Source organism: Poecilia latipinna, unplaced genomic scaffold (assembly GCF_001443285.1).
Source record: "Poecilia latipinna isolate Pla-1442-1.1 unplaced genomic scaffold, P_latipinna-1.0 Scaffold1796, whole genome shotgun sequence".
Taxonomy (NCBI): Eukaryota; Metazoa; Chordata; class Actinopteri; order Cyprinodontiformes; family Poeciliidae; genus Poecilia; species Poecilia latipinna.
Genome location: NW_015114412.1, coordinates 236,501 through 249,530, shown reverse-complemented (window position 1 = coordinate 249,530; position 13,030 = coordinate 236,501). Strand labels below are relative to the sequence as shown.

The 13,030-nt window shown below is 40.6% G+C and overlaps 1 protein-coding gene and 1 long non-coding RNA gene across 2 annotated transcripts in view; one reads left to right on the top strand and one right to left on the bottom strand.

The window, feature by feature from the left end:
- LOC106965276 (A disintegrin and metalloproteinase with thrombospondin motifs 20) overlaps nt 1-13,030 on the top strand; it is a 105,429-nt gene that overhangs the window by 9,799 nt on the left and 82,600 nt on the right. The window contains exon 4 of the mRNA XM_015061272.1: nt 10,669-10,922. Within this exon, the coding sequence (XP_014916758.1) occupies nt 10,669-10,922 (254 nt within the window). The remainder of the gene's footprint in view (nt 1-10,668; nt 10,923-13,030) is intronic.
- The window catches only part of LOC106965278 (uncharacterized), a 130,305-nt gene continuing 120,380 nt past the window's right edge, over nt 3,106-13,030 (bottom strand). Inside the window, exon 3 of the long non-coding RNA XR_001428600.1 lies at nt 3,106-3,206. This is a non-coding gene — a long non-coding RNA (uncharacterized LOC106965278). The remainder of the gene's footprint in view (nt 3,207-13,030) is intronic.

Here is a 13,030-nt window from a genome sequence, read left to right as displayed (position 1 = left end):
TGGTCAAGTGTTTTTTCAATTTCCAGGCCTGACTTCAAAGTGTGGCTAGAATAAGTTGAACTTGTTCTATTTTAGGTCTATTTGTCATCTGTGTTGGAAATATTGTTTTTCTGTTTCCCACACCCTTTCCTCTCTTTTTTTTTTGCCATTTTTCTTCTTCCTGTCTTTATAATTTTTACATCTTTGCGGTCTGACCCAGACCGCAAAGACGTAAAAGTCGATCATTCAACAATATCCTTTTCAATATTAAGTCCTGAATCACAATCTTTCACTTTTAGTCACAACTTTCTGTAACTGTAAAACTCACAAGTAATTAATGTACAACAAATAACACTTTCTGGCGCATGTAAGAGATGGGAGGTAGGAAAAAAATGTAAATTTCCCAGGACACCTGTGGGGCTTCATCAAAGGAAAGCGAGGTAAACATGGTGGAGGAGGATTAAAAGAACCGGTGATCCCAACTTAGGATTGTGAGGTGACCCAGGCTGCAGCTCCTCAGCTTTATCAGATAGGAGATGGAGTGATAAAAGGTGCTCTTTGAACGCCACATTGAGTCAAGACTAACAAGCCTGTCATGTCTTTTTATGGGAAGGAGAGCGGAGCACGCTGCTACTAGCAGGTTCGACATAAACCGCGACTTGACGCGTGCCGTTCTGCTTGCAAAATACTTGTAGTTGCTGCTTTTTGAATTGACATATCGTCCTACAAGGTTTGAACTGCTTTCGCATTTTCATTGATAATCTTTGATTTCAAGTAGCTCAATGCCGTAGGCTGTTCTCTACAACCAATTAGACAACGTGTCTAATCATAGTTGGAAAGTCTCAAGAAACATACATCTTGCAATTTGGTTGTTTAGTATGGAAACCATAACTCCTTAAGGACCATAAATAGCATCTCTAAAGAAACCGGTAACATCACATAATTTCGAATGCTGCAGAATGGAGTTCACATTTCAATCTGCCTTTAGCGACTTAAAAATAGCAGTCTCTGTTCGTATTCCCTTGATTTAAGGGACTTTACTTTGACTCTTTAAGATTTCCAAAAAGGTTACCAGCTTTTCCAAATCCCAAACATTCCATGACAAGAGTTTGAAAGCCCACATAGACAAGTCACAGCAACTTTTGTCGTTTTACTTTTAGCCTTCCTGTTATCTGCTGTTATCTCTTGCTCTATTGTGGCATTAAATAAAACAGACATGTTGCAGAAAATTGTTTCCCTTTAAACAGCTGCCTATGCCTCATGTGTGGTCACTTAAATGCCTCACTGACAGTGAAATAAACTAGCTGTGTGTCTTCACACAGTAACCGCTTCCTCACCAAAGGGTGTTATTGTCACTGTGGCCTAGCAGCTCTTGTTACAGTGTGTTCACTGATTGGACAGAGATCACGTAGTTTTATTCCTCACAGCATATGATTTCTTGGTGCAATTTCAAACATTTAAATAGTCCTAAAGATTGTTTTCTAGCTCTATGTCCAAAATGCAGTGGACAAACTAAAGAAAAATGTAATTTCTGGTAAAATGTACAGATGTTATTGTAATTTTTAGTTCATTTCAGCTGTTGCAGTAACCCAAGATGATACTTATTCCTATAATAACAATTTACTTTCTAATGTATCCATGAAATTATTGACCCTGAGAGCATGTGATGTTGTTGAGAGGCTGGATTTCGGTATTATTTTTGAAGTTACAATAGCACCCTTTGTCAGGGTCAGTCATCTTTATGACTCCTTTCTTCTCTTCCTCTCTCTATGTGTCTGTGAAGAGGGCTCTTATTCGAAATCAAAACTGGGAACTGGAGTGCCGAGTGGTTTGGCAGGTTTGGGACTTTGAAGAGGTTTGAGGCATTCAAAGGCCTTTTTAGGTTCAAACACATGGAAATGCAGACTGGCCAAGTGTGCCCCACTTGTCATACGGCTTCTCCCCACTTGTAAAGAAATTGTTTTTTCTTTAAACATTTGCTCACGGGTGGTCATTATTAATCTTTGTTTGGCTTTCGTTTTCCAAGCAATCCTTGAAGAAAACTCATGAAAAGAGCCAAAAATTTTTTTAAAAATAAGACGTCAATCACGTCCAACTGGAACAGAACACAAAAAGTTAAACAAAATGTTTTTTTTTTAAGCTTCACTAAATATTTAGTATGCTGAAATGCACTTATTTGAATTTTGTTGCATTTTTCCAGTCTGTTTTTATTCACAGATACCAATTTTGGTAAGAGCTGTAATAACAAAAAGTATAAAAACAGCAATGATAACATGTTTTTAATTAAGCCATAAATTATCAGGGACTGTAAAGATTGTGCTGCTGCATGGGATAGAAAGATAATATTTATTTTCCATACATGTCCCACATTTTATACAGAAAAAATTTGACATTTTTAATTGACCTTAGCATTTTCTTTTAGCATTTAGTTCAGTTGATGGGGCTGGAATTATAAAAACTCCAGTGTTTGTGGGTATATTGTAGAGAATCTAGATCCTTACCCTAACATCTGATAATCCCAGACGTTGCAGACTCGGCACGTTTCATGACAGACAGAGGTTAAACTCTCTGAATTATAAAATGGTGCATCTTTCCTGTACTCATCATCCCAGACAAGCCCCCAATTTGTTGGAGGCTGGATTAAAGACCATAATAAATAAAGGGAAGCAATGGATGGGAATAACTAAAAATTTTAATAAAGAAAAACCAAACAAAAAACAAAATCTCCAAAATGACTGGCAGGAGAACAGAGAGGCACATACAAGTGATGTGTTTTAGTCCTGTGTGGTGACACTGGCCAGTTTCATGCACTCAGCCTCCCTGCCTTACCTCACCGTAGGTTACCATAACAACAAGAATTGGGACAGTTGCACCTCGAGGCAGTGAGAGTTTCCAAAACTTGTGTGGTTTTTGAACAAATACGGTTAAAAGTAACCCAAAGGAACATCTGCACATGTATTTATTTAACTGAGGTTTAGTTTTGCTTTCAATGTGGTGACCTTTGACAAGTAGAAATCCTTGACTTTGTCGTGCATGGGCCATCAGTGTCTCAGAGTTGTCAGAACAGAAGTGGACTCGTAAGGACTTTTAAAGTGTTACCTCGATGGAATGTGATGTTCTGTTATTTCAGCAGACAGAACATGGCCATATATCTGTCTGCAGCAGCTTTTCTTCCCAGTGTGTGTCTTCATGGACTGTTGATAAAAGCATCTCTGTCACTGGACGACCTGGTGAAAAAAAAATTAGAGATTTAAACTGTCTTTGTTTATTTTGTTGTTTTTTGTGGTTTAATGGGTTAATGCAGAGTTTTGTCAGAAAGACCTCGGACAGCCCGATAAGTTCTCATTGGCTGATATGTGTTGCAGTTGTATCAGTTTCCTTCCTTGCTCTCCCAGTCTGGGTGGTTTCACTGCTGTGGAGAATACCACTGGTGTAGATAGCTGCAGAGTGGGTGACTAATGTGTGCTTTCTTGAGCCCGGTTCTGGATTCAAAAGCATCTAGGATAGAAGCTCACCAGGCACGAATCACAACACGGCTTTAATGACACACATTCTGCAGGGTATCTGTCTCTGAGCCTGCATGCCAAATCCATGTGTTGTCCTTCGAAAAGAGATAACCCAAAAGGATGAGGGTGTCTGCAGATAGGGGTAAATTCTTCACCGGTTGCATCTCTCTGTGTTTTCTAAAATCCATCTGGAGACGGGCAAGAATTGAATAAAACCGAACGGTATATTTTTTTTCTAGCCCCTTGCCAGAAATTTGGTGGCTTAACCTGTCTGTCACTAGAGGACCCAAATTTGGGTCCTCTCGTGACAGGGGTGTCAAACTCCAGTCCTCAAGGGCCGCTGTCCTGCAACTTTTAGATGTGCCTTAGATGTGCCTTAGATGTGCACCACACCTGAAAAGAATAATTAGGTCATTAGCAAGGCTCAGGAGAACCGATCTACACAGGGAGGAGGTAATTAAGCCATTTCATTCCACTGTTTTTTACCTGTGGCACATCTAAACACTGCAGGACAGCGGCCCTTGAGGACTGGAGTTTGACACCCCTGTCATTGTGAATGACAACCTGAGACCAACAGGTTAATTTGAGCTAAATTACGAGGCTTTTTATCCTCTTGAACTCACTTGAACATATACTGTGTCTAATATTTTGAATTTTTCATGGCAGCACCTCGATTTTTTTCTTTATTTTTTTTTACATTTTGTAAACTTTCAATGAATCGTAAATCTCGAAAAGCTGCAGAAATCCACACTTCAGGTGGGAGAATCTGTTTTCAGGACAGCTATCTGTTGCCTTCTGAGTAGCAAGAAGAAAATCACAGTTGAAAGCCGTGAAAAGTCCCTTTTACTTTTCCCTCAAGCCATTTAGGACCACAGCAAGAAGGTGCTCTGGTCAGACGCGACCAAATTGTAACCCTTTGGGTTAGCCGCACAATGCTGGATAACTAGCATGACACAAAACCTTGAACACACCACGCTATGGGGGCACATGTTGGTGACAGCATCATGATGTCGGGACAACAAAATAACCAGAAGACACGAGAATATGGAATAAGCTAACTATGGGACAGTGTAGAAGAATAGTTGTTGAAGGCTGTAAAAGACCTTAAGCACATCCGGAGTTTTTGGGTGTTTCAATAGCTCCTAAATCCAATTTAAAATGAGATTTCCAAACAGTAGATCAACTTCTGTGTTTATAAAGTGACAAAGTCTGAAAATGACATTAAGGTGCTCAACTTTTGTCTGGGCTGCCGGTGGATGAAGCAAGCAAGCCACTTATTGCTGGAAGCTGTTGAACAGATAGAGGAATGGAAAGGAAACTCCTGTTTTGATGTGTGTGTTTTTCATCCCTGGCCTGCGCTGCATGTGTCTGTCAGGCTTACTCCAGAGTTTGGCAGTGGTGTCCGCCTACTTGCAAGATCCCACTGTCTTTGCCGCTTACTGCTTCTGAAAACCGTAGTGGCTTTTGTCATTAAATATGTTGGTATATATAGTCTTGTGTTTGCTACTGCATTTATTTACGTGTACAAAATTATAAAATGAATGTGATCCACTAAGTCTTGAGCAGGCGTTCCGACTATGGTCTGTCTCTGAATTTATAGCCGAGCATGACGTGTAGCTGCTAATAATTGCACTCAGTGTCACCTGATGTAATGACAGCAGAATCTCTGGATGGGGCCCAAACAGAGCCGTACGCCGTCAGTAACCTTAATGGCTTCCATGTGTCTGCCTGTCCGGAGGCCGTGGCCTTACTGAACCCCGCGTGTTGTGTTGTTTTAGCCGTTCCCGAGACAGACTTCAGCTGGAGCTATTTTCTGACGGTGTCTACTGCCTGGGTTGTCGCAACCCATGTGGGCCGAGTGGAATGGTTGGAATAATTGGAGTGACGGTGGCTAACTAATTGGTGACCTGGGTGAAAGTTGGAGATAAATGGCACTGGCAGGTGAGAAGCAGCTTTCTCTGAGGAAAGCCAGGTCTAAGAGTCGCTCGGAGAGCCATTAGTGTTGTGACCTGGGGCTGCGGCTGTTCATCAGCGATGAGCTAGACAGTAATGAAAACTGATGACCTGCTCTGTGCATGTCAAGGCCAAAGGTGCTTCTGCATTTTAAGTAGTTTTTTTTGGGGGGTGGGGGGTTAAGGGTCATTCTAGGCTTAATGCTTTGGAAAACAGTTACTTCACCTGAGCTTAGCAATCTTTTCCATAAAGATTGCTTGTTTGCATGATTGATTGGTTTGAGTCAAAAAAATTAAGGAGTTCAGCTTGGAGTCAGCAATAAATTACCTTTAGGGACAACGAAGCATAAGTTATTGTCAAGTTCGAGCTGGTAATTGAAATTAGATAATCCTGGTAAAAACCAGCTCCGCTTTGTGCAGAGAGTCTGGACCCCCGGCTGCTGTGAAAGATTGCTTGCTGGAGATGTTGACTCTGTCACTAAACATTTGGCCGTGACGTATGTAATGTACCAGTTCGACGCTATGAAGGTTACCCGTAAAACAACCACACCCAACAGCGAAGAGAGGAAGTGCCAAGCTGAACAAGATGAATGCTAACGTTAATCCAACATCTGGAAGCGTACCCAACATGGACTGAACTGGCATCGCCGCAGAGGATGTGCCAGACTGCAGTTCTTAAACGGCTCTGAAAAATTAACGTCGTTCACAAGCTCTCCTCCTGTTTGCCGATTGGCTCGGTTGAAATTCTACTGGAGGAATCCACCTCAATGGAGGAAAGTCCTGATGGATCACTGGAAGGAGATGAGAATCTGGCAGAATTGTGTAGGAAGGTAATTAGATCAAACTAATCTGGGTTAAACAGAATCACAAAGTCACCACAAAACCATCTTCACATATTGAGATTTGTACAACACGTGTTTTTCAGAATGCCAGCATGTATTTGCTACGACAGCTTAAGAATCCTTTATCTATCGAACTGAACAGTTTTAGTTCTACCTGGTGTGCTGAAAGCCCACATCTCTCAGTGCGGCTGAAAACAACACCGCTTGACTTTTAAAAGCCGTCTTTGGCTGAAACAATTTGTTGTCTTTTCTTCTACCCGTCTAGCCACAGAATTGCACTTAATTGTGCCTCCGTCTGAAGGAGTTGGTAACATTTATCCCTTCTCGAGTTTCGCTGTCAGGTAATTTCAGTAAGCAGACTGTCTGACTTTGTGCGGAGGCAAGGCAACACCAATATGTCTGAGGTACACGGCCTTTTTAATTATTACCCTGGGAATAAAGCTCAAACTCTCAGCAGGTCACTGTTAAAGAATGTTAATTAGCTCAACAATGAAATTTGAGTTTCCCTTTGTTCTCTCCTAAACTGGGATGTTTGGGAGAGTCAAAGCATCTGCAGCTCAGTTGAAAGCAATCTCTTTTTGTACTGTATGCACACAGTTCAAAGCGAAGGCGCTTCCTTGTTATAAACTAGTTGAAATTCAACTCTGCATGCTAGCTCAGGATTGTTTGCGTTATGTCGGAGAGGTAAGAAAAAAAACTTAGTTTATCAAGTTGACATTTCAGCCGTCCGACATACATCTCACATGTACATCTATGCCTTTTTTTCTTATGGAGCTCTCTGTTATGCTGGGATTTGGTGATTGTTATTTATTTATTTATTTATTTATTTTTTGCTTTAAAAAAATGCCTGAAGCCTTCAATAAACTTGTGCAAAAGAAAACAAGCTACAAAGTTGGGTTGTATGATATCTAACATAAACCTGAGCTACTGTTTGCTTCTTTTGGCCTAAATTTGGTTTTTGACCATCAGCTTCCTGAATGATTCAGTTTCGGTTGTTCAGTTTCCCAGACAAAACCTGAATATTTTTTAATTATTTATTTATTTATTTATTTATTTATTTTTTAAACTTTCTCACTGTGATCGTCTTGTGGCATGCTGATGGAATAATTTACACAGCAACAGGTGTGCTGCTCATGTTGGTTGGTTTTTATATAAAGCATTGGACACGTGCAGGTTAGACATCTATCTCACAGACCTCTGTCACAAGTAACTCCTGGAGTTGAAGTTTACGATACTTTAATTATTCTTAGATGAAACACGAGTTGGATGCATTAAGCATGGATGTATATTTGATTCGAATCAGGGGTGAAATCATGTCTCTGTGCTCAGTGCACGAGGTCGGTCACCCCCCCCCTCCCCCACCGTCTCCTCATGGCGTAAGTAGCAGATCACCACCCAGTGAAAGGGAGATTTCAACTCAAGGCGATTTGGCTAATCTGCACTGATTCAAATGCTATTATACCTGGTACAATATGCTCATCTCCTCTTTTTTTTTTTTTTTCTTTCTGTACTGTTACTGTTTATATATAGGCTGGTCGTCCTCTGTGCCTTCGTAATCCCCTTGATGTCTGCATTGATGATTTTGTTAAAAGAGGTTTAGTGTCGTAGGTTTGACACTGATGAGTTTCTTCCAGGAAAACACAAAGCTCCGTTCTGAGCCAGCGGGCAGGGGCACAGACGGGCTTGGCCACAGCTCAGATGTTGAGACTGGCATGGGGCTGGGCCTCTCGGCGGCAAGAGCTGCGCATCGCTGTGCCAGAAAGTCACGCTCTGCCTCATGTACCCATTGAGGGCACTGCTTGAATAATCGTAGAGCGCTAAATGGATTGCCTCCCCACCATTTCCATCTTTTTTTTTTCAGTCTTTCAAATAGATGGACACAATCTCTCTTTGTGTAAGACTATGGAAAAACTGAGTTTAGCGAGTACAATTGAAGTCTTCTCCATCTCTGAGGACAAAGTTGAGGAGGCTGTCGGGGATGATGAACTCGAAGCTTTGTACGGCTCTGAAGCATCGAGACGCTTCCTTGGCGTCATTCACTTGCTGCATGAAATCAGTCCTGTGTGTATTTATGTTATTGTTTACTTAAAGAAATAAAAGAGACCTCCACCAGCTTCCAAATCTAGAGACTGACATCTTTCACCCTCCTAGTTTGCGAAATATCTCCAGCTCAGTCACAGCTGCGATCAGGTCGGACTAGTCCAGGGGTGTCGAGCTGTATTCTGTCAGTACAACAACGTTAGCTGTTCTACGAGTCCTGCTCATCACCTGATTATTTGAATGGCGTCAAATGAAGCAAAGAGAGACCTAGAAGTTTCAGGACCCCAACACTGGCCTTAAATGAGATCGAACGCCGAATGTGGATCTCTGGCTCTACAGGAAGCTAAACTTGTGTTGGTGTACCCTGCCTCTCGTCCAATGACCGCTGGAGAGGCACCAGCACCTCTCACGATCATGCAACGATAAGCCTGATAGATAGTGGATGAACTGAACAATGCTTTGTCGGACGTTCAAAGCTTAGACCCTTCTTCAGAATGATCTGTCTGATATGTTCCTGATTCTTCTTCATGCTGTTTGATCAGTTCAGTAATGTTCTCCAGCGTCCCTCTGATGTATTCACTGGACAGATGATTTCGTGCTATTGTTTCTGAGATTAAATAATCACTAAAGGACTACTACTGTTTACTAATGAAGTGGCTTAAGGGTGTCAGAGTAAAGGGGGGCTTAAACATATGTGTGAAACTCTTCAGATTCTCGTTTGTAAAATAATGTTTTTGTGGTAAAATGTGAACAAGTTCAACGTGTATGGTACCTTTACGTGCAACTAAATAAAGTGAAATTGTGCTTTCATCTCTGAATTATGTTGAGATCTGACCACCTTTCATTGTGCTTTAGTTTGACAGACTCTGATGTTGCATTTCCTGTCGGGGAAATTAGATTAGCCTCCCTGGAGCTTAGAGACAGCTGGACGTCTTGTAACATGATGTGGTGATTCACTGCAAAAGTAAATAGTTTTTTTTTTCTTTTATGGATCTGTTCTCTTGTTTTGTCTCAAAAATGCAGTTTTGAGCTAACAACTTATATCACCTGCAGTTCTTTGGCTTTTGGAGTAGGCTTATCTGTTTTTTTAGTTTTATTTTTTAATGCTGCTTCTGGCTCTTTAGAAGTATCTCACTAAGCTCTTTCGGTCTCATGAATGTGTAATTAAATCCGCTTGAAACTTTCCAAGTTTTCCTCTTCCTTCCCTCCTTCCTTCCAATGAAAAAAAGAAACAAAAAAAAACACCCTGCCTACTCTTTTCGTCTACCCCTGTCTCCCTCTTTTAACTTCACCCTGTCACGGTGAAGGAATCTCTTGCTGGGAGCCAGCTCAACACGTGCAGTTCAGCTGAAAGAACTGCGCCTGCTGAATTTGCGCGGCATTCGGCTGTCATTGTGGTTGGGAGGCTGAATGCTGCTGAAGGCATTCATCTCAGCACTTGCAAATGAAATTGTTGCAGTCTGGGACTAAATACATTTGATTTATGCCTTTCAGCGCAATGTTTTTTAAATTTTTTTTTTTTTTTTTTTTATGCCACCATTTCACAGAAGCGACTGACCAGGCTCATGGTAAAGTTAAGCAGTGACTGCAGTCTTCTGGTAAAACATATCACACAATCATTATATGAACTTTTATTCCACCTCTCAGTTTCAGCTTTGAGACGCTTAATGTTTTTTGTTTTTTTTTGCATGTGCAGTCAATACCTGAGCTTTGATTCTCCCTGGGATGTTTTGGGTTTGGGCCAATATCATATTTTAGGGTCTAATTTTGCTTTAGGTGTTTTTCTTTTTGCAGACGCTCTCAGATTTTACCCAATCGTCCTCTCCGACACAGTTTAATTGATGGTGGATTCTCTGATGGTGTTCTGGTCACTTCCAGCTCTGTGCTTCACATCTGACATGAATTATTTCTACATTTCTTGTCTTGGTCTACATTCTTCTTGACAAACACTCGGCTTTTGTTTTCAATTCAATGGTCAGGAGCATAAGAAACTAAATGTCCGAGGTTTAAACAATCCAAACTCCTTCAATGTGCTCAACAATGATCAACTTCTTCGATACGACGAAGAAGTTGATACGACGTTTGATAATGGACGTTTTAAGTGGGATAACCTTTTTTTTTTTTTTTTACAAAAAAATCATTCATTTTAATCACATTTTTACAGAAAACGTCTTGCACAAATATTCTTGACATGAATGTTTTGTGTGTTTAGATGCCATACAAGTAAATTTTGAAAAATATGTTTCACTTTGAAACCATCAGTCATATTGTACATTAGTAGATTTCCATGATCGTCTGGATTTCCAAAAATATTTGGATTTTTTTTTTTTCTTCTTTTCGTTAAAGCAGGAAACTCCAAGAGGCCGGCCTCTTTTGAGAGCAGAGGGAACATGGCTGAGGAGCTGGATTCTCTGACAGCCACAATCGACCAGCATCACATTGATGAAAACGGCACCAGGCGCGACGGCACGACCATCCCGCAGCGACGCAAGCGCTTCCTCTCCTACCCTCGCTACGTTGAGCTGATGGTGACAGCGGACGCCAAAATGGCCCGTCACCACGGACGCAACCTGGAGCACTACATCTTAACAATCATGTCAGTAGTAAGTAAAATAATGCTTCTAAAACTATCTTTTTATTATTATTATTATTATTATTATTTTTTTTTTTACATTTGCATAATTTAACATCTTGAAGTCAATTCTTTCACTATATCCAATCTAAGGAGCCATTGATTGTTGTAGTTTTACACTCTTGATTCTGGTTTTGAGAACCAGATTCTGTACACGGAACAAGAGCTTTACAGTATGTAATGTAAACACAAACTGCATCTCTGTTTTTTTCTTTTTGCTGCAATCTAATAAGTGATTGCTGGTTGTTTATTGGTCACACATCTAAAAATATTTTTGTAAATATAATAGCAGTTCTGAAATTGTGCTGAACTTAAATTTCTGTGTTGTGAATCTATTCAGTTGGTTAAAAAGCTAAAAATAAATAAATAAATGATTTCCATATCCCCAGATTGCACACTGAATAGTGCAACAGCTAAAGCATGATGGTCTAGCCCCCCAAAACAACCTAGTAAATCTAACCACGTGGCAAAGTGTGCCAAAGAAAAGATAAAAGCACAGAGACATCCGGAGCAAAATAATAATAATAATAAAAAAACCTCTCCGTAACTAATTACTATGTCTAAGGGGTAAAAAATATAATAAATCTTGGTTGTAAACCTTGTGGCGGCTTCGGCTTAATGCAACCAAAACCACAGCGGCCTGGTTAACTGGGCCTGCTCCGACTCGGCCGCCGGACCTTTTGTGAGTCCCGAAGCCATCTAACAGCTAACCTACTCACAGAATTATTAAGCGTCTCAGTCAAACAGTGTGAAACGGGATAGGTAGATGGACTGGACTGAATGTTCCCTCTGCCACCTCTCTCCGGTTTCATTAACAGTAGATTTAAAGGACTTATTAACCTATGCGAGAGCAATGATTGTCAATGTTGTGTTGCTGTTAAACAGAGTACGGTCAGTGATAAATGCCGATGTGCTAATTTTCTGTTGCACAGGTCTAAGTGTGAGTCAGTCTGATGTGAAAACCTTAAAACAATATATTTAAATTTTGCTTTTCTTTGAGCAGAAATAGTTTTGTTATTTTAAACATAACTCTAAATACCTTTGGACCAAAAATGCGCAGAATAGAGCATCGTTCATAAATATAGAGGAAATAAAAAAAGGCTAGTTTTAAGTTTTAGTGGGTTTTTGCATTTTTCTAGCAATGTCTCCATGTAATTTCCAGAGCCGTGTCATCTAGAAATAACAAACTATACTTTTGTTTCTTTTTGTCCTTAGTCTCCAGACCAGCCACTTCCCCACTTGATTATCTACATTTACAGCAATTTCTGCTAACCAGATAAATCCATCCTTCTTTTTCCAAAGTTTAATTTTCTGTTACCTAAAACTTCGAAGTACGAGTAAAACGACGTCACTTTAACTGCAGAACAAGCTAATTTGACGTTACAGATGCTCATAAAAACCGATAAGCGGCTGTTTTCAAAAGCACATTTCGGTTTTTTCGGTTCCAAACAAACTCAATCTTTGTCCCTTCTGCCATGACCCGTTTCCGAGAGCCCATTTGTCTTGTCAGTGTGTGTCCCTCCATATTCACGTCGAAGACAGGTGCAAGCAAACATGGGACCGAAACTGTACATGCACTCTGTGATAGAACAATATTTAGCTTTTAAAACGCTTAGAAAACATTTATCTGCAGCCTTTTTTTTTTCTTTTTTTTTTAATGCTTCTTAGTACATTTGCATCTGTGTTTAGTTACTGCCTTATCAAAGATCCTGCAGGCCGCAGTGCCTTCACATAACAACACGCACTGGAGCGAGAGGAAATGGACCAACATCTCATATGTCACTCTTAAAGCAAGAGCTTGCAAAGACAAGCTCCCAGTGTGTAGGCCGAGGCCACGTTTTGCCTCCCCTCAGGCTAAGACAAGCTAAATGTTTATGGTGGACTAATGAGTTCCTGTCATGAGGCCGGACACAGCCTCAGGAGACGGCTGGCCGACCGTGACAGGGCCGCTCGAGTACAGCAGGAGAGCGATGAGATATCTTGCCTGTTAATCTTAAAGCAAAGAGGCATTTTTGCTGCCATTAACCAAATCAAGCCAAAAGAATAGTTGGTAAAAAAAAAAAAAAAAAAAAAACCCCC